This window comes from Ovis aries, chromosome 2 (assembly GCF_016772045.2).
Source record: "Ovis aries strain OAR_USU_Benz2616 breed Rambouillet chromosome 2, ARS-UI_Ramb_v3.0, whole genome shotgun sequence".
NCBI classification, from domain to species: Eukaryota; Metazoa; Chordata; class Mammalia; order Artiodactyla; family Bovidae; genus Ovis; species Ovis aries.
The window spans coordinates 137722152-137744721 of record NC_056055.1 but is presented as its reverse complement, the minus strand read 5'-3'; the positions used below and the strand labels follow the sequence as shown (position 1 = coordinate 137744721).

Genomic DNA, 22570 nt, shown 5'->3' with positions numbered 1-22570 from the left:
AGCTTTTAGAAATTGATGTTATTACTGAACATGAAAATATTTAAAACCATAATGTAGATTTACATTGCAAATGCAAATTTAGGATATGAAAAATGTGCCGCAGGATCCAAAGGACATACAGCAGTTTCAGGAGACATTCAGGCCACACTGTATGTTCCTCTGTGGAGGGAAAGAGGCCTGTTGTTTTCAACATTCAGCTTAAACTCAGAGCTGATAGAGTTTTTATGACACTGAGAATAAATTCTTATTATTACCTGTGATAACTAAATATTCTAGTATTCATAACAAATAACGTATAGATTTACTGCCTGAGGAAATAGCGTGTCCTAAACTTCAGATTAGTCAATGTGCCTCTTCTTTCCTGAAAATAACTTTTAACAAAAGAGGATTTGCTGTGTGTCTTGAGTGAATTGATGGTTTCCAGAAGACCAAGGAGCCAGTGCTGCGGCTGATGGAAAACCTACTTGGTGTTCCTGCCTCTGATGATGGACCTCCATGCATCAAATTGACTGTAACATTGACAGTAGCAAGTTGGAAATTAGATATAGTTATAAAAAGTTCTTCTTATAACTGTATCTGTTCTTCTTATATTGTATTGTTCTTCCAATATTGTATTATTCTTACATTGTTCTTCTTATAACTGTATTAGCTGTTCTTCTATTTAATTATCTTTTAAAATTGACATATAGCGGACGTGTCTCATATGTATTCATTTTGGATGTACGAAGCAGTGCTTTTTCAAAGAAAGGAAATATATAGGAAATTCGACAAACCTTTTCTAGAATAATCTCTAATAGATAGTGTAGTTTGTGACCCTGAATGTAATTGGGATAGGAGATTTTAATGTTGGTCACTCTGCATTTAGAAAACTGGCTAATTGCTGTTTATGTACTTTTTAAAATTTATGGCTGCGCTGTATCTTTGTTGCAGTGTGGGGTTTTCTCCAGATGCGGCGAGTGGGGGTTACTCTCTAGTTGTGGCGCCAGGGCTTTTCGTCGTAGTGGCTTCCCCTGCAGCAGAGCACAGACTCAAGGGCAAGCAGGCTTCAGCAGTTGTGGCCCAAGGGCTTCCTCGCTCCCCGGCCTGTGGGATCTTCCCGGATCAGGGATTGAACCTGCGCCTCCTGCATTGGCAGGTGGATTCTTTACCGCTGAGTCACCAGGGAAGCCCAGTTGCTATTTATTAATTACACTATAATAAGCAAAGTTAAGGATCTCCCCCCACCTCATTTTTATGCCACATTAATTGGAGAGCCATTATCTTCTAAAGGCACATATTGATGTAAGACCATTTCTTCATTTCACCTGTAAAAACACTAAATTGGTATGTTTTCTGGTTTGTAATGAATAGTTAGTGGAATAAACACAGTATGGTACCTTATTATCCTGTTACTTTGTGACAACATTTATAGGGTATCTTTTATCAGATTGAAAGAAGAGATTTTGCTTCCAATAAAAAATATCTTATGAAAGTAGAGTTGCTGAGTACTTTGCAAAACCATAATTGTCAACAGATTGGATATGTTCAGGCTATGTTCCCAATGTTTAAGTCATTTGTGTATGTGTGTGTGGGGGGTGCCTGCCTCTTATTTGGCAGCGAGCTCATTATTTAGCAGAACAGGTATGTTGGCAACGCTGTTCATTTTAGAAATGAATGTCTCAAAAGCCTCATTCAGATATCCTAGTAGAGGCCTGATGACTTCATGCCTTCAGTTTAAGGACACAGGAAAGATTCCCCCTATAATGACTGTCTACTTGAACTTGATAATACTGATACAGGTGCTCTCTCTTTCATGTTATCACCTGCATTGAAAAAAACCTTCATGAGTCACAAAATTGATCAGATTCCACATCATCCCATGGCCTGGGGTGTAGCATGACAGAAGTCAGTAGCTGCCGAATGAAGGCACGACTGTCAGAGCTGAAAGAGACCGCAAAGATTATGCAGTTCAGCTCCCTCCCTGTAATGTCTTCTGCGCATGCATGCTCAATGCTCAGTCATGTTCGCCTTTTTGCGACTGTGTGGACTGTAGCCTGCCAGGCTCGTCTATCCATGGGATTTCCCAAGCAAGAGTACTGGAGTGGGTTGCCATTTCTTTCTCCAGGGGATCTTGTCCACCCAGAGATCAAACTGCGTCTCTGACGTCTCCTGCATTGGCAGGCAGATTCTTTACCGATGAGCTATCTGGGAAGCTCGAGTCTTCTGTAGCAGTGCGTAGTGTCTGTGAAGTGCTCAGCACAGAGCTTGGCATGAGCTCTCAGCCAGTGTCCCCTGTGGTTGCTGCTCAAGGTCACACACTTAGTTCCTGGCAGGTCCGGGAGCAGAATCTCTAGCTCCAATGCTGTGTCACTTGGGCTGATTTTTCATCAAGAATATCACCATCTGATACAATTGAATGTCTTGCCCGTGTCTCACCACGGAATGTGAGCACCCAGAGAGGGACTTTGTCACTTCCTTTACCTCCTGTCTAAAGCATGACATATAGGAGGAGCTCAGTAGTGAAAGTCGCTTAGTCGTGTCTGACCCTTTGCGACCCCCATGGACTATATAGTCCATGGAATTCTCCAGCCCAGAATACTGGAGTGGGAAGCCTTTCCCTTCTCCAGGGGATCTTCCCAACCCAGGGATGGAAGCCAAGTCTCCCTCACTATAGGCAGATTCTTTACCAGCTGAGCCACCAGGGAAGCCCAGGAGAAGCTCAATAAGTAATTGTCAAATAAAAGAATAAACACATTTTGAGGCCCAAGGTAAACATGTTGAATGTTGAGAGGGGAAAGGAAGAGACATAAACATTTATGGAGCACCTCCTTTTTTTTTTGGCCATGCTATATGGCTTGTGGGATCTCAGTTCCCCTACCAGGGGTTGAACCCAGGCCACAGCAGTGAAAGCCTAGAATCTAACTACTACATCATCAGGGAATTCCCCCACAGAGCACCTACTTTTTAAAGATGGTTTGAGGATAATGTTATTTCTGCTAATTCTCACAACAGCCTTGTGGTGAGGAAAGCACTACTGTTCCCATTTAGTGGTGAAGAAAGTGAGGCTTAGAAGTTTTGGTAACTCAAGATCTGTCTGACTTCAAAGCTCGTATTATTCTCACTCCTGCAGTGCCTCCCGGTTAGATTAATTCTAAGACTTCTCATGAAAAATACATTCTTTCTGAATGTTGGCTGGTCTCATGATGTTTATTTTTTTCATGATTAAAAAAAATATTTCTTTGAAATTGAATCCCTGAAAAAACACACTTTCTAGCCAAGCATGCCAGCTATTAGAACCTGTGCACACTGTTGAAAGGCAGCTTGGAGCAGCAGAGCCAGCCCTGGATTGGGACTTCCAGGACTCTAGCTGGGGGCTCCAGAGGTGTGTCTTGGTTCCTCATCCATAAAGTAGTGACATCAACAGCTGTCCCCCTCTCTAACAGCATTGGCAAGACCTAGTGTGTGTGGAGCACCCAGCTAAGTCACTTCAGTCGTGTCCGACTCTGTGTGACCCCATGGACGGCAGCCCACCAGGCTACCCCATCCCTGGGATTCTCCAGACAAGAACACTGGAGTGGGTTGCCATTTCCTTCTCAGAACTCTGCTTAATTACAGAAACTGGCTATGAAGTGTTAACCACTATCACTGTTACTATTTTTATTAGTCTTACCACCATTAATAGTCATCATAATACATGCTTTTCTCAGAAGGGAAACATTTGGGAGCTTAACTTTGGTCCTACCTAGGGATGCAGTTAGGGAGCCCAGAATCATGGATCGATTCCACCTGAGCCTTTCCTTGGTGATAGCTGGGATCCAGATTTTCCATTCTGTATCCACAGACTAAAGAGCCTCTTGATGAAAGTGAAAGAAGAGAGTGACAAAAATGGCTTAAAGCTCAACATCAAAAAACAAAGATCTTGGCATCTGGTCCCATCACTTCATGGCAAATAGATGGGGAAACAATAGAAATAGTGACAGACTTTGTTTTCTTGGGCTCCAGAATCACTGCAGATGGTGACTGCAGCCATGAAATTAAGACGCTTGCTCCTTGGAAGAAAAGCTATGACCAACCTAGACAGCATATTAAAAAGCACAGACATTACTTTGCTGGCAAAGATCAGTATAGTCAAACTATTTTTTTTCAGTAGTCATGTACTGATGTGAGAGTTGGACCATAAAGAAGGCCGAGTGCTGAAGAACTGATGCTTTTGAACTGTGGTGTTGGAGAAGACTCTTGAGAGTCCGTTGGACTGCAAGGAGATCCAACCAGTCAATCCTAAAAGAAATCAACCCTGAATATTCATGAGAAGGACTGATGCTGAAGCTGAAGCTGCAATACTTTGGCCACCTGATGGGAAGAGCTGACTCACTGGAAAAGACCTTGATGCTGGGAAAGATTGAAGGCAGGAGGAGAAGCAGATGACAGAGGATGAGATGGTTGGATGGCATCACTGACTCAATGCACATGAGTTTGAGTGAGTTCTGGGAGATGGCAAAGGACAGGGAAGCCTGGGATGCTGCAGTCCATGGGGTTGCAAAAATCGGACATGATTGAGCAATTGAACGACAACAACAATTCACAGACTGTCCAGCCAAACCTCTGTCAGTCACCTCCCTGCAGCATGTATCTGGTCAACAAAGGGAGTTTGGCTTGAGAAAGACAATGGATTAGACCAACCCATCGCCACTTTTGGAAAAAAAAATAGTAACTTTTAATAGTTTTCAGATGACTTTTACATTTTCAGAGTGTTTCCTTGTGTGTTGTTAGCTCATGTCTCTTATGCGTGGAAGAGGAATATACTTTATGAAGGCAAATTGACCTGGGTCCCCTCAGCTTTGCACTCTGGGGGGAGTTATTTACCTTTGTGTACCTCCGCATCTTCAACTATGGAGCGCAGTGATAACAGGTCACAACTTACATGGTTCTCATGAAGGTTAATGAGCTAACATATGTAAAGGGCCTAGTGCAGTAATTGATGCATAAGAAGTTCTCAGTGCAAAAGCTATGACAAACCTAGACGGCATGTTAGTTAAAAAGCACAGACATCTCTTTGCTCTCAAAGGTCCGTCTAGTCAAAGCTATGGTTTTTCCAGTAGTCATGTATGGATGTAAGAATTGGACCATAAAGAAAGCTGAGCACTGAAGAATTGATACTTTTGAACTGTGGTGTTGGAGAAGACTCTTACAGCAAAGAGATCAAACCAGTCCATCCTAAAAGAAATCAACCCTGAATATTCTTTAGAAAGACTGATAGTGAAGCTGAAGCTCCAACACTTTGGCCACCTGATGTGAAGAGCATTGAAGGGGACCCCAATGCTGGGAATGATTGAGGAAGCATATGAGGGTGGCAGAGGGTGGGATGGTTGGATGGCATTGCTGACTCAATGGATATGAATTTGAGCCAACTCTGGGAATAGTGAAGTACAGGGAAGCCTGGCATGCTGTGGTTCGTGGGGTCGCAAACACTCATTTCAGACACCTGAACAACAACCATTAAGTTCAGCAACTGAACAACAACCATTAGGTTCTCAGTACCGGAAGCTATAGTGAAGCCCATAGTTTCTTTCTCATTTTGCTTTTTAAGTATTCTTGAAGGAACTACTGTTTTTTGAGCATCTACTAAATGTAAGGCACTTTCACATACTTTATTCCAGTTAATTCTCACTTGAGACTGAAAACAAGATTCTTGCTCAAGGCCCACACAGCTGAGAAGTAGTAGAGCTGAGACAAAAGTCCAGGCTTCTGATTTCTAGCTATCTGCTTTTACTAGGAAACTGCCCTGCCCACTCTTAGACCAGTTCACACCTCTGGGGATGATGTGGTATCTTGAGGGAAATATTGTACTTTACAAACTTCAGGGAATATGTATCTGCCTCTATCAAACAAAGGTGATATTCCTGGCAGTATTTTGTCTGGTATTTGGAATTGTTTAAAATATTGTTTAAAATATAATATCTGAAACAGCTCTGTAAGTTTTATTCAACAATATTTTATTCAGCTTTCTGGAAGAACATAATTGAGTGAAACTTACGACACTGACAGTCTTGCCTGGTGGCTCAGATGATGGTAGAGAATCTTCCTGCAATACAGGAGACCTGGGTTCAATCCCTGGGTGGGGAAGACCCCCTAGAGAAGGAAATGGCTACCCATTCCAGTAATCTTCCCTAGAGAACTCCATGGACAGAGGAGCCTGGTGGGCTGCAGTTCAAGGGGTCACAAAAGAGTGAGACATCACTGAGTGACTAACTTTCTACTCTGATACTGAATCAGTGACCACTGGAGTCTGTTTGCATCTGTGCCTTTTTTTCCAATTCACTTAGAGATCTTGAGTTTTGGGGCCAATACTCACCTGCAGTTTGTGTTTCCATTACTCTAGGCCAGTAATTCTGAAACTTTAGTGTGCATCAGAATCACCCTGGGTGAGAGTTTGTTAAACACAGATTGCTGAATTCATCCCATAGTTTGGGTCAGTAAATTGAGGAGGGGCCCAAGAATTTGCATCTTTTCCCCATGTGATACTCAGATGCTGGTCTGGGTATCACATTTTGAGAACCAGTTCTCCAGATCAGGAGTTGACAAACTTCTTCTCTAAGGGGCAGGTAGTAAAAATGTTAGGCTTTGTGAACCACTTGTTCTGTGTCACAGCTATTCAACTCTGCTGCTGTTGTGCAAAAGCAGTCATGATTAATTATAAGCGAATGAGTATAACTATGTTCCAATAAATCTTTATTTATGGATTTATGGGCACTGAAGTTTGAATTTTGCATAACTTCATGTTATAAAATGGGATTTTTCTTATGATTTTTTTCAACCATTCATAAACATAAAAATCATTTTCAAGTTGTTGGCTCTATGAAAACAGGAAGCAGGCTGGATTCACCCTTTGGGTTGTAGTTTGCCAGCCCCTGACATGCAATTACGGCATGTAAGGGAGATTTAAACAACTGTTTTAATTATAAAAATAATACAAGTGAATGTTCCTGAAAGTCTATTGGTTTAGAGAAAATAGAATGAATCAGGAAGTCTTCCTTCCCACCCCAGCCCCAATCAGATGCCCCAGAAATAACCACTATTGATGAATATCAATCTTCAGAAATTTTATAGGCATATGCAAACTTATATAAATGCATAAGCTCTTTTTACCTTAATGAGTTTTTCATACGTACTGCTCAGCATTTCCGAGCAATATATTGTGACCTCTTCCCATATCAATATGCAGAGATGAGTTAGCGTTTTCTCTTTAATACCTCTCTACTTTTCTGTCTTCTGTTGTGTAGATTTACCATAATATATTTAACCAGTCCCCTGTGGATGGACATCTGGATTATTGCTCATTTTTTTCCTACCACAAACAGTGCTGCAGTTCATCGCCACACTTCCATCACTGCATACGGCAGAGCCCTAGGAGAGGAGACACGGAGTCAGAGGATATGTGCGTTTGAAATTTTGATAGATGTTTCTAAATTCCTATCGTGGGTACTTTTGGAGCCTACATTCATTTTCTTTCAGGGTTGCACCCTACATTTTTACTATTTAGTCTTTATCTGACTTGAGCATTCATTACAATGAATTTCAGTATAATGCCTCGCTGCACATGAACTTAACACAGAGTAGTAATCCTATCGAGGGCAAAAAAGTGCAGCTGGCAATTTGTCCAGGATTCGTGAAAGGAAAACGACCTTAAAGAATATAAAGCCACCCAAACAGTGCCCTGAATCTAGGGTCATCCTGGACATGGCTGCATTTAAGGTACCACAGCACAAATTGCTCTTTTTATAGACCTGGTGTTTAGCAGATGTTTCTATATGTTTGTTTCCCACTAGGATAGAGTTTTCCATTGTCAAACATTTAAGTAAACATAGCATTAGCTAATAAATATGCTGTACTACTATTGTAGTAGAACTCAGAATGTCACTGCTGTCCTTTCTGTTTGGAGCTTTTCCGTTTTTGAACCAATAAAGGATTATTATAATGATTTAATAGACAACGACGCAACAACTGAAAATGTAGCACTAAGTTGGTTTTTTTTTTTTTGACTTAACATACGTCTATTTCTGCTCCCAGGTTGTCATAGGATTTTCTCGTCACCACTCAATCATATCTACTTACACACGCAGTCAACCAGTCAACAAAGAAGAAATTTCTTTTTCCGGAGACAAAGAGAGATTTCCCACAGTATAGTTTTGCCGGCTGCAGTTTCTTCGGCTCATCCAGTCCCTAAGGTACTGCATTGCCTATTATCTGTTGCTTTTTCCAGCCAAGATAAAGGTTAACTGCAGAAGCGATGGAGTGTTTTTGCACCTTTGATTTCTGGGCCGTCTGAATTATAATTTTTAAACTTGGTCTGTGATATAAAACTGTGATTTGGGAAGTGTTAACATCCTGCAGTTCTATAATATTCACTTTTTAAAATAAGGCACTGAGCTCCTAACTGCTTAATTCTTTAGAATTTAAATTTCTATCATGAAATTTTCCATATTAAATTTCTACCGTGAAGATAAGATTCTATGTATGTAGTTTCTTAACTTAAAAAAAATTTTTTTTTGACAACAGTTGGAATCACTTAAGAAAGATTCCTTGAAACCAATACACTAGGCGTTTTTTTCCTAAAGCTTGCTGTTACATTTTCTGTGTTACTATTAATGCTGTCTTTCAATTGCCCTTTAGAGTAAATTAAATAAAACATCTTGTCTCAAAGCATTCTTGATTTTTTTCAGAGAGTATAATTCTGTGAAAGATAATCTATCCATTTTTCCAGATGCAATGTAAAGGAAGTGTGGGGATCATTTAGGAAGAGCGAGAATAGCTGAAAGAAATAAAGATTTGCCACGAAAATCACCTGCTTTCCCTCTTTCTATGACTGTTTTTGTGGGGTTGCAAATCCACATTAAGTATATCATACTCCCTGAAGGCAAGTGGCCCATTTTTGTGACAAGGGCTGACAAGACAGGCCACCAGAGCCCAGAGTATGTTTCTGGTATTTCCTTAGTGGAAAACAAAAAAGAAGTCTCCAGAGAGGTGAATGTATTGTTTTAGAATTTCAGTGACAAGCCAACAGCCCTTCTGCCTGTGGTTGTAACCTGGCCAGATTGCAAAGCCGGGAGGAGGCGGGGCCGTGGAGACGGGATGCTTCGTGGGCACTGGCACCAAAGCCGTAGGAGGGAAGATGCTCACTCCACGCTTGGCTGTGGCCGCCCAAGTGGTGGTGTTACCTGTGTCAGAAAGGCCCATCTGAACACAGGAATAAGTGAAGGTCCTTAAAGCCTGTGTGATGCAGTTCACAAAGCATGGTGCCCTAACCCTAGCCCTTCCAGAGTTGCTGTGATGTTCACTGAATAGTGTTATCTCCCTCAGCTTCCTGTCCCCAAAGTCTGTGTAGCCCTGCTGGGTGCTGTTCAGCAAAACTCAAGTAGCAGTTGCCATAAATAGTTGGTAAAGAGCCATGCAAAACCTGGGTCTGAAAGGAGCTCTATGTGTGAGACAGTATTTATTTGCTGAATGCTGCCCATGGATTTAAGTTAGTGGGGGAGAAGGTTCTCCAAGGGTGGTCAGAGTTGAACATTTTGAGTTTCAGAGGAGGGAGGAGTTTGTTTTTGACAAATTATGAAAGTGTCCAAAAGTATTTTTCATGTACTTGGGGGAAAAGAACGGAAAAGGCAAAAGAGCTGTTTTGTTTTGTCCTCTAGTCCCTTCTTAGTTTGGGTACAATGGCAACATGTAGGGGAAGTGTGTATTTGATAGGCATCCGTGAACTTGACAGTCTGCCTTTTACATACATTCCTTGGGAGAGGGTGTTGTGGGCTACCCTTTGCATAAATTTTATCTTTGTGTCGAGGAGATGAAAGCACTCTTAATTAACCATTTGGCGGTTGGGGAACTGGGTGCTATTTGTCATCAATAGCAATTCTAACAGGGTTGGAGGAGAAGAAAAGAAAACTCCTGTTTGTTTTGACCCGAAGTCTCCTTCAGTCCAGTGTGACTCAAAGCACCAGTAAGGTTAACAGACCATCCAGAGGCAGCACTAACAGGCCACGTTAAGTTCAAAAGGGCAGGGGAAGGAACCGGGGGCAGCCTGGAGGGTCTGTTGTGCTGGCTTCGGAGGTCGGTGCTCCGGCAGGAAGGGCAGAGCTCCATGAAGCAGGAGGCTGTGTGCGAAAAAATGATCCCATTGTCGTGCGCTGGGTTCTGATCTTCGTTTTCAATCCTTTTTCCTCAAGCACATAAAGAAGCCAGACTATGTGACGACAGGAATTGTACCCGACTGGGGAGACAGCATAGAAGTTAAGAATGAAGATCAGATTCAAGGGCTTCGCCAGGCTTGTCAGCTGGCCCGACATGTCCTCCTCTTGGCCGGGAAGAGTTTAAAGGTGGCGTCTCATGAAGCCTCGCAAGACTTGCATAAAGGGCAGCAGACCTTCCCTGCTTTTCCCTATTTCCTCTAACTCTTCTTTTTGTACACATCTAATTTGTTAAAAATTAAGTAAAACCTTGGGATAGGGGACAGGAATTGTGTATTTTCTGTTTATTCAAAAGATAATTTAAAATCCAAAGTCAGTGTTAAGTAGCAGAATTCTGAAGATAGCTTGGGCTCAGTCAGCCTATCCAAATTGCTCCATGACAGCCAGCTTTGACTTCTGCCCTCTTATTCCTGCCTGTAATTTCTGCTTTTATTCCCCACATTATTTCATGTGCCTGAAGAGTTGCTTTGCCTCATACTTTGTCTCCTATTTTCTTGCATTGGTTCTGCAAAGAAAGATCAGACCAGACACACCAAGCTGTAGGTAATTCAGCAATGTAATTGTATGCAACTATCTTACTATAAGATTTAGGTCTTTCAGAATAATCTGAAACTGAATCTGAATCCTCCTATGTAAGGATCATAAAAGGAAATACCGGCCTATAGTTTCCAAAAGGTGGGCAGCATTTAGGAAATGAGACTCAAATATGAAACACTTAGTGTAACATCTGTGTGATAGACTTGTTACCAATGAACCATAATGTGAATATAAAATAACATAAAGGAAACAGTTGAAGGAATGTTAATTTTCAATGAAAGGTCTTGTTTTAGACTTTTACTTATGATATTTGAGTTTATGGAGACAGTCTTTTTGTGCCCACAAAACTTGATTTTAGTTTTCTTTTAGTTTGAGAGCAATTGGATATCTTCTAGTAAGGGAAAAACATTTTTAAAAACACACTGATTTGTTTTGGTATGAAAGAAATCAAGATTAGGGAACCAGAATCTCTACAAAATGTATCAAACTAATCTTTTCAGATGATGATCCGTAACCTCCATGCCATCACTGCAAAACCCACGTAATGTTTTGCTGGGATAAAAAGGCATGGGTTGACCTACTTTTCAAGCTTTGTCACCTGAACTGAAGATCCTTTTGAGAATTCATACGCTTTGATCAGCCGAGGCCACTAACCATTGAGGAAGAGGAAGGAATTGCCTCAGAACGTGCTTTTGAAATCTCCAGGCTAAAAAGGAATCCTGTCATTTAATGATTCACAAATGATTGAAAGGATCTTAGAGTTTAAAATGGCCATTTCCTAATAGCCCCTTACACCACCATATACCCAAACAGTTGTCAGAAAGGCACAGTTTAGGATTTCAGTGTTAATCATAATTAATTAAAATGTATCAGGTTTATCACAGTAAATTTGTACAGTCTCATCTGGAAGGGCTGTAGCTATAGGCATAGTCAGTAAATACAGGAGATCTCTCCAACTGCCGCTTCACAGTCTCTTTATTTAATATTTCAGGTTGACATGACAACTGAAGAGATAGATGCTCTTGTTCATCAGGAAATAATCAGTCATGATGCCTACCCCTCACCTCTAGGCTATGGAGGTTTTCCAAAATCTGTTTGTACCTCTGTAAACAACGTGCTTTGTCATGGTATCCCTGACAGGTATTCATTGCTTAATAACATATTGTTCCTTTGGAAACTGAAACGTGAAACTAAGATCTATAATGTATGTTGAAAGACACTATAGTTTAATTGAAACCTGCCTGCAAACTTTTGAAACCGATTATGGTAAAGCAACAATTTTTAAGTATTTTGTTTCTAAATGGACATAATACCTCCATTTAATGTTTGTTAAAGCAATATATAATCTGAAAAAGTGGTTGTACATTAAATATTTCTTTTACCATCTCAGATTTTTAACCATCTACTATTGTTTTGGCTCTTTGCAAAATTAAGGTAATGATAAGTATATTTTGTTGAGAATAAGTAGATTTTTAAACAGTGATGCTGCATGTTATACTATGTATTTCTAGTAAAAATGATATGACTAATATAAAGATTAGATACAGGTATTCCACTCAGTCCTCCTCCACTCTGAATTAGCATCACTACTCATTGGGCTTTTCTGATTGCAGTCATTAGGTATTTATTTTTATATTCCTTTTATTGGGATCTATCACCATTTTTTTTTTTTTTCTGTTTATGTTTCAGTCGACCTCTTCAGGATGGAGATATTATCAACATTGATGTCACGGTGAGTAAATCATATGAAAAACAGTCTTTGATCAACTTCAGAATTGCTGGTAGCAACAGGAAGAAGACTGGATTGAAAACGTGAACTGCGCCCATGGAAGCGCTGTTTACTTCTAGACCCAGACGCAAGCAGCTGGTTTCCTTTTTTGTCTTTAACGCTGTGTTTATTCCAAGTAAACCCAGGCCTGACTTGAATTTAGGGCTGGAATCAGATGCACTGAGATCAATGTTGGCCTAAGTGAAATGTCAACCCAATCCTGCTATGTGTCATGTTTTTGAGAAGGTGTAATTGTTATTGATCCACTGTGTAGTTAATGCAGAGCCCTACAGCACTGGGCAGCTGCTGAAGCTAGATATATATGAGATGAGCTAAGGCGAAGAAAGCCAGCATTTTTCCTTCACTCTGCCAAGATTGATCTTCCTCTTCCTGCTGATTTTGAGTGGGGCCTGTCATTATCTTACTCTGTCATTAGGGGCTACATTGGCCTGTGTGTGTCAGTCTATTTGGACAGAAACTCTTTTGCTAGCAGTGTTCCTTAGATTTATTAAAATCCCTGAAGGTAACGTTGTGTTCCATTTCTGGTATAGACAGCCTTGAACTCGAAGCGTACACGCAGAGTGCTTTTCTCTCTTGAACTTAAGTTTTCACCAAATGGTTAACAGCCTTTCTTTCAAATAACAGCCCCAGGTAATTTAACACAGGAACTTCAAACTGTACAAGCTCTAACCTTTTCTAATTTTCTTAGCCTTTCACAGTTCTCAGACTTAGGTTATTTGTGCTTTGGCAGTTCGTTTTACTAAAAAATTATGTAATGATACCTTAGGATAGTGGAGATTGCAACTAAATTCTATACATCTGATGATTAATAAGTATATTCTAAATAAATAAATATAAAGTAAACATCTGCTGAAAACTAGTTGAGACAGACAGCATTCAAGGAGTATTTTCTCTGTTAGTAAAAAAAATATTCTTAATAATATGATTTCATATCCAGGTCATGAAACTTGGATGGGAGTGGGAATGTGGTAGAAGTTGGCATCCAGTAGTTTAGTTCAGTCTGATTTTTAGTTGTTTAAATTAATTCAACCTTTTCTCTTCGTATCAATTTGTCTTAGTATATAGCCAAAAATTCTTTTATGTTATTCTATATATAATTTTGTCCTAGTTACTTAGAATACTTGAACATTTGCTCCACATATATTGTTGCTCTCTCTCCAGCTCAGAATATGTAGGAGGTATTTTATAAAGTATACATGAAATAAAGTATTTTTCATTATGCACTTTTCTTTTAGATTATACCTGACTTAGAGGCTGTCCATTCATTACCTCACCTAATCATGCCTAATAAAATATTGCTGCTTTCAATGAAATCAGCACGCCCTTCCTACCTGTTTCCAGTGTGCCCAGAGAGAATAGTCTCTGCCTTTCCTAAGTTTCCTGAAGACTTTCAGTAAACAATTTCATTTTTAACATTCAAATGATCAAAGTGAAATGTTTTTGAGTGTCTTGAAATGTGAGGACTTTTCACATGGCACAGTGGTAAAGAATCTGCCTGCCAATGCAGGAGACACAAGAGATGTGGGTTCGATCCTGGGTCAGGAAGATCCGCTGGAGAAGGGAGTGACAGCCCACTCCAGTGTTCTTGCCTGGGAAATTCCATGGACAGAGGAGCCTGGCAGGCTACAGTCCATGGCGTTGCAAAGAGCTGGACACAACTAAACACACGCACAGAGCAATGTAAAGGGACCAAGGAAACATACAGGTCAGTAACTGAAATTATATTTCTTATGAAATATTTTATTAAATGAAAGGCTTCATCACTTACCAGAAAATACTCATTACATTTTATAATTGTTTACATCTAAGTATATATCACAAGAAAATAGACATCCCCTTGAAAGTTGAATGTTTAAAAAAAAAGATGATGTGATATCCCATAATAGTTGCTCAATAAACATTTTAAATGCTATTAAGTTATTAATAAATGATAAATGAAGAATTAAATAAATGAAGTATAAAACAAGAATAGTTTGTGGATAAAACCAGTAATTATAGATAACTGCCACAGACTTTCAAAAGTATTATTTCCATATATATTGAATCTTTCAAGTAGTCATTTTCAGACTAGTGAAAAGTAATATGAAAAGGCAAATAATGATTTTTTAAATACATTTTTACTTAAATAGCAACTATAGAAACAGAGTTACAATTTTGTCTTAATAATTACTCTTATTAATAAATGTTATATTCCCATGTATAAAGTAAAAATTTGTACTCTCTTGGGTTACAAATGGGAATAAATCTATAAAACACTGTTGTATTGCAAGGTGACTTGATATAGTAGTAAAAACACTTGATTAGAAGTCAAGAATCCATCATATTGACCTGGATCTGCCTCTTGTTTTCTGCCACTAACTTTAGACAAGTCACTTGTCTGTGCTTCCGTTTCCTGACTTGAAAAGTGAAGATAAAGATTTCTCCTGCCTCCCTTACAGAGCATACAAGAGTATCTTTATTGAAGACGAGTATATAGATTAATTCCATATTAAAACAGAAAGCTCAGATAAACATCTTTTTAATTACAGTTCCTACATTCTACTTCATGAGAAAGAGAAATGTGAAAAATAATTATATAGGACAAATTTATGCAAAATAGCAAATCCCATGCTATATCAAAGGATCAATATTCAACCAGTCTCCTCTACCTTCTGTATTTATTACAGTGTTTGGTGATTATTGATTTTTATAGTGAATATGGTGTCATTGAAGACAGATAAAATGCTATTTTCTGTAATTTTATTCTTAAACCTGTTTTGTTATATTCTGATTCTTTAAAAATCCATGTATAGTGTTTTCTGTTAACATTCTGCTATCTGGAATATTTGATTAGGATTTCACTTCCAGACAGGATTTTTCTATAACTTACGTCATTCCGATATTGAGCCACTTCAGTTCTTGGAACTGAATTCTTCTTCTGTCTGTTATAACACTGACATATCTATCTTATTTCTTCTTGTCATTATCTATCACTTCCAAGGGTGGGACTGGTAAACAAAAGATAAGTATCTTTATGACACTTTAGGAAACTCTTCACTGTGTTAAATACTTCTGAATTCTCTGACCCTCTTGTAGTAATCATGGGTCAGTGTCTTTGATCACTATTTTTGCATATATACTTTTGCCTCAGAAATAAAATGAGAACTCAAAATGTTAAAGAATGTTGATAATCATAGTGCTGAAAGACCCGTGCTAGTCATGTAGTTCTTTAAACTTTTGTAATATCATTGTGTGTCTTTTTCATGTTCCTGTAGGATCATTTCCTCTTTTTTTGTAGGTGAACTTAATAATTCTGGAAGGGTGAAACACATGAATTTACTAAATATATAAAGGAATGCAATGTAGGCTGTAGGAGAATAGATTTTTAAACAAGGACATATTTGTACATTTCTGCCTGTGTTTAGGTTTACTACAATGGCTACCACGGAGACACCTCTGAAACATTTTTGGTGGGCAATGTGGATGAATGTGGTAAAAAGTTAGTGGAGGTTGCTAGGAGGTGTAGAGATGAAGCAATTGCAGCTTGCAGAGCGGGGGCTCCCTTCTCTGTCATTGGAAACACAATCAGGTAAGCCTTACAGTGACGAATAAAGGGAGGGTTGGCAGATGGTACAAAGGTTATTGGTGGCTTGGAGTAAAGTTGATGACATGTTTTATGATTCAGAACCATCATTTCAGTCTGATATCAGTATGTGAATTGCCAGGGTGCAGTGCTGTTCCCTGAGTTTAAAAAAAAAGAAAACGACTTCAAAAAAGTGAATTATATCAGGTCAACAAAGAAACTTATAGAAGCAGCAGTATAGAAGCAATATTCATATGACTGCTTTAGTTTCAGCTTGACGTGTTGGTCTGTAGTGTTCCTATATTCAAACTCATACCAAACATGGAAGAGTAGCTAAGAAACAGTGAGTATCTCAAATCTTGAATAGGAGACAGGAGAAAAGCTAGATTTTATAAAGGCATGAAGTGAAATTATTCCTGTGACAGAAAGATAAAAAGTATTAGCTCAAGCAAGGCTTACCTTTCAAATTAGTGGATTAGCAAACAGCCTGAAAGGGTGATCTTGTTTTTTGGTTTTTTTTTGGTCTGGTTCATTTTTCCCGTAAACCACTGTTTACTTTCCACACAGCCTTCTCTGCTTGCTTTTTGAGAATATGTGTATTTTCTGAATTCAAGACTTTTCTTTGTAATCTGTTACCTATTTTAGATCTCTTTTTTTTTCCCCCTGTTTTGAAGTAGATGTGCAGAATATGTGTTTTCATTTAAAAGTAACATATTTTCTTAAAGATGGTTACATGAGTACCTTTTACAGCATTGCTCTCATTAATATGAACCATTGACTACTTCCCATTTGTCTGAAGGGTGGAAGGCTTAGTCACCTTGAAAAGATGCTGCCTTTTTTCTTCGTAAGCCTTCGAATACTCTAAGAAAAAAGGCAGTAAAATATCAGTTAAATGTATTTATGGCTTTAAAAATATTGTAACAGTGTCTGAATCAAACTTTAGTAAAATCTCTTTGGGTTATATTGGAGAAGCTTTTATTGAAGACTTTGAACAAAATTGTGTTTTTGACAGTTTTAAATTATAGGCTAACTAGCCTGGGAAAAAAGGATAGTGTCTCTCTGTTCTTTCATAGGAAATGTTGAATCAGACCCCTACTGGGAAAAGAAATTTAATGCATATCTCACTATCTTACTGTCCATGAATATAATAGAAATGAATTCAAAATGCAGTTTTATTTTTGCAAATGGGATGAGTCGATAGATGTACCTCATATTTTTGAACACCTAGGGTTCAACAAATTTACTGGTGGTGCTCTTGCATTTTAACAAAATTTATTCTTCAGTAGAAGGGGGCAGAGAACACTAGATTCTTATTCAAGCATTCTATCGCGCTCTGCATTCATGGCTGTGTCTAAAGGGCATGTCAGCCTTTGATTCTCTCTGAGAGGTAATTATCCTTTTCCTGTCACGGAACAACAAATGATAGCTAACTACAGAGGCACATTTGCAGTAGTCACATTCATCAACTGCAGAAAAAAAAAATTCAATTTAATTGTGCAACACAGCTGCACATGGGCTTTTGAGCATTTCTGTTGTTCTCCCTGTCTCGCTATTCCTCCCTCCAGATCTATTTTTTAAACTTTTTTTTTCCGTTTTTTTTCCCCCCTTTTTTTGTCTCTTCTTCCATTTTTACTCTCTGTACTTTCTTGTTAAAGTAATTTTCCTTTGTGGCTCTCATTCTTTTTTCCCCATTGAAGGCTATGAATGTAGAAAATTATCACAATTACTCATATAATTGAGCCTCTTTGTAGCAAGTGCAACTCCAGTAGCCTTTCTCCATCATGAAAATGGTTTCATTATAGGGTTTTTCATATTCTCTGACACCATCTACACAGAGGAACAGGCGTGCAGATGAGACGTACTAGGAACAGGCTAGATCAGTAAGGTCACAGTAGGAATAATTAGCTCTGCTATGGAAAGAGCATCTAGGCCTTTTACTGCTACATAAATGTACTGTCCGTGGCTTTTAGTCACAAAAAAACTTACTAACAAATGGAGCTCCCGCCTACTACTTTGAAAAAAAGATTTGTATCAACACTACAATTTTCCATCATTAAGACTAATAACACAGAGCCTAGTATACATCAAGGGGAATAAAAAGAAAAATCTCACATTCAAGTGGCGGCTGGGTGCTGACCTTTGTTCCCTTTTTTTGTGTACGACTTAACTCTTTACAAAAAAGAGCCACACGCCCCACCAACATGCAGGTGAACTCCAGCTAGCACTAGCGAAGCATAGCATTCAGTCGGAAAATCTGATAAATCTCCATGCAGGATAATGCACTTCATTACATATTCACTACATTAATTCTAGCTACATAAAAAAAAAAGAAGAGTAAAATTGAAAGTGACATTGAATTTTAGCTATCTGGATGCAAAGGTCAGTTTTCGCAGGGAATGAATTTGCATGTACAAGCTCCTTTGAAAACCAGATCAGTCCCGACAACTGCACTTACAAAACTATGTGAAAAATAACATAGACAATGAACTTTTTCCGTTACTCTAATGCATTTCATTATTTAGATGGTTTGTGTCTGCCTCTGAGGAGGAAACTGGCCCCGAGTCTAACAAATATTTGTTCTGATGTGTTAAGGCAGTGTTTCTGGACATCTGTTATTTCGCCTTTTCCTATTCAGGCAAACCCTCAAGGGAGTAAATAAACAGTCTCCACCTTTAAGCCAGAAGTACTCGGAATCATTATAGACCAAAGGTTTACAAACATCTTTCGACTCAGCCTCGATTAAGATATTCACCATCGTTTGCATAGCCTCTCTCTACTGATACACCATTGAAAGAACATTCAAGCATCTTTCAGTAGGATCATGTTAAAACCTGGTGATCTTTATAGGAAATCCTGAAATTCTCTGAAACCTAAAGAATAGGATGATATCTCAGAAGAAGTGTTGGCTAAAAGAGTTCTCCCTGTGCCCTTCTTTTTTATAAGGGATGTCTAGTGATCTTTAGGTTACTGCGTTATTATGCTCACTGTACCTCCATTTGCATTAAAATATTTCTAAATCTGTATTTTTGTAATTATCCTTCGATGATATGAGCTGTACATATGAGGATACTGTGAATGTGTAGATTCATGCATCACAAATATGTGACAGTTCAATCAAAAATAATTTAAACTTATCCTTGTAAATGTCATGGTGAAAGTATCAATGAATGGTTTTTAATGTTTAATTCATAAGTATATGTTTTGATATTAATTTAGAAGAATATAAAGCAGATTTTTAAAAATAATCTCTTTCTATTAGATTATGCACATTTAAACAATAAGTGGCTCAGGCAAAATAAGTCATTTTAATGTCATCTGTGATGGATTTTTTCTTGACAGCTACTGTAAATTACAATTACACTGCTTCTCTCTGCACATGAAAGTAAGCATTGCAATAAATTATCTTTTATTTCAATCCATCATGTCTGCTTTTCAGAAACAGAAAACCTCAAATAAAAGTTCAGCACTATTGTAAGAAAAATACAGTAATTTGTAATCCAGTTTGAAACAAAAAAAAAAGTGTACTCCTCTTTTGGAAAACAGTTGTTGGCTTTCAAAAATATTACTAATTGTACTTAAACATTCCTTTTCAATTAGAAGGAATCCTTGAATTTGTGCATTCCTGCATCCAAAGACTTGGAGAAGGAAATGGCAACCCACTCCAGTGTTCTTGCCTGGAGAATCCCAGGGACGGGGGAGCCTGGTGGGCTGCTGTCTATGGGGTCTCACAGAGTCGGACACGACTGAAGCGACTTAGCAGCAGCAGCAGCAGCATCCAAAGACTACTGCTTAAAATAAAAATCTGAAAAAAATTAAGTAAATTCCATGACTTAGAAAACCAGGTGCTATTTGAGATCCTTTAATTAGAGATGTGACCATTTGGAAATCAGTTCTGTTGATAGAATTCATGTAGAAATAGTAATAAAACTATTTCCATGTGCATTTTTATTCCTTTAGAAGAGTGTGTACTTAAAAATAGTACTCCTCTGCCCTCTTGGGGAATGTATTCTTAGTTATGAAATCTAGTTTAAACGTATCAAGAATTTTAATTTATCTAGACAAAACTTTTGTTGGGAAAACTATCTCATGGAAGGGGATTCAATTAAGAGAACAGTCACAGGATGAAATTCCTTAAGAGAGATCTCTCTCTTAACTCTAAACCACACCTGAAACATGAACTGTAACACAGAATAATTTTCAAGTAAGTTCATAAACTACTGTTATACATCTCTCTCCTCCTCCCCAAATATTCCTTCCATATGAAAGGCTTCAAATCCCAAATGTGCTCAGACTTAAATAAGTGAGCTGCTGTCTTAGAGAGGTTTTAGTTAGAAAAAATCAGACCAGAAGAGCTAATCCTCAGAGAGTTCCTTTTAACAGATTTCAACAGAAAGAAGGCAGATTTCATCTGTGTAATATCCAAGGCAAGAAGACCTTCATGCTCAGAAATAGGTCACAGGCCGTGATGGCTGGTGTTAAGGAGTAACCGGATGCTTTGTGGGCACCCCTGCCCACCCAACACTTCCACTTTCCCCAGCACACTAGTCAGGAGAAGCAGGCATGCTCCACTTTCCTGTGCCACAACTAGAGTTTCTAGTACTTGATTTCACTTTAGAGCAGACATTTGCTCCTACAGATCACTTGGATTGTCTCCACGAAGTTAGATGTAAATCTTAGAATTAAATTAATTAAATTAATCTTGGGCTTCCCTTATATTCCAAAATAGAAGAACAGTACACAGTACAATAGTAGAAGGGACATGCTTTTCGTCAGTAGTTAGAAACATTAATGAGATTTTATTCCATTCAGTCCCAGGAAGTATGTGTTAAAACAGCTAACTACCAATAAGACCCTAAAAAGCAGACAGGAGGTTTTATTTAGTTCCTGAGAATTAACCACTGAGACAGGTACTCCACCAAGGAACTGAGGGAAATTTGTCCTGATCTTTTCCTCTTTCCACATGGCTGTGAAATCCTCTGACCTTTGCATCCATGACATATACATTCTATGATCTTCCTATAACCAAAAGTTTCAGCAGGATCCAGGCAGTAAATTGTAGAATGCACTCAGATATCTTTAGCCACCTAGTAATTGCACAGCTTCTTTTATGAAGAGGAATGAGAGATATGAGGGGGGAGGGACCCCAAGTGTTTTTTCATAGTGGGCTTTCTTCCTATCCTCTCATCAGAAATTAAAATGAAGATTGCCACATTCACAGTGTAGCTGTGATGCTTGCCAATCAGTTAGTCTTTTTTTTTTTTTTAAGAAAAGAAAATAGAAGAACAGTTTATAGTGATTCCTCTTAGAATTATTAAGGTTTGTTGGAACATAGATAACATAATGGGTAGATGGGTAGATAAGACCTATTCTTACTTTAAAAAAAAGTCTAGATTAGCATATTTTACTGAATAATCTCTCTTCCAGCCTCTATCTACTCTCCATCCTGAGTTTTTATTCAGGAATTGTGTGGTACAAATAGAAGCAACTTGGAAAAGTTGTTATACCTCCTGTCCAGAGTGAAAAGACACACAGAAATAAGTATAACCATAAAGAACAAATTAAGAGAGAAAAGCATTCACTTACCGTTCCTCTCCTCGGCACATGTATAGCTCACCTATTTCTGTTACATGGAAATTAAATCTGAATGAGAGACTGCCCATCTGATATTTATGGTGACATCCTGGCCTAAGTGAAGACATTTTACAGGTCTGGAGATGAAGGTTAAAAATGTCTAGAGAAAAGTATTTTGACAGGAATGCTCATAAAGATGCTGGCTAAATGCCTTTGAGTTTGTGGTAAACCAAACCAAAGGGCTGCTGAAAACTAGCTTGGGATTCAAGAACTTTGGTTTGGTTAAGAATTTAAATAGTAGTCCTATAAATCCCAATCCATTATTATGGTTAGGGTTAAGGCACTTTGCTCTTCATCCGCATGAAAATATAAATTGTTCATGGTATGTATCCACCTGATTTCAAAAACAACTCCTAAAAAAAAACAAAGAAAAAAAACAAAAAACCTCCTTAATCTTGTAGGTGAAGATTTTAGGGTTGGATTCTAAGATTTCACTTATATGGAATAAATGGAATGCAAAATGTTTGCATGTAGAAGTAACTAATGTAGCATTAAGAATTAAGAATCACAATACTAGCTTCTCTTAAGCATCATAGGAATTAAAAAGCATATTTTATGAATTCTGTTAATGGTATAGGTCTTGAGTAGAAATCTCAAATAATCACAAAGTTTTGAAGTGCTTCAAGAATATGGACAAAGCAGATGTGACCTTTTGTATAAATGTGTCTATAAAATGTTTGATGTTCTGAAATAGACCAGAATAAGCAATTATAGAAGTCACATTTCAGATTGTAATTTTTTGTTGTTTGGTTCCCAAGTCAGTAATAATTTGTATGGTCTTTTAGTGAAACTCCATACAAATCAGGCAGGTTTGTGTGACCTCCATTACCT

At 38.4% G+C, this 22570-nt stretch overlaps 1 protein-coding gene across 6 annotated transcripts in view; it reads left to right on the top strand.

The window, feature by feature from the left end:
- Positions 1-22570, top strand: part of METAP1D (methionyl aminopeptidase type 1D, mitochondrial) — a 73481-nt gene that overhangs the window by 47647 nt on the left and 3264 nt on the right. For 3 of the 6 annotated variants that reach the window (XM_015093360.4, XM_042243722.2, XM_060409767.1), the window contains 5 exons: positions 8047-8204; positions 10200-10349; positions 11749-11897; positions 12447-12489; positions 15951-16114. In XM_015093360.4, coding sequence (XP_014948846.2) covers positions 8047-8204; positions 10200-10349; positions 11749-11897; positions 12447-12489; positions 15951-16114 — 664 coding nt within the window. Of the gene's footprint in view, positions 1-7259; positions 7415-8046; positions 8205-10199; positions 10350-11748; positions 11898-12446; positions 12490-15950; positions 16115-18743; positions 19524-22570 lie in introns of those variants that run through there. The other 3 variants (XR_006058743.1, XM_027964857.3, XM_027964858.3) reach the window with 2 other exon arrangements.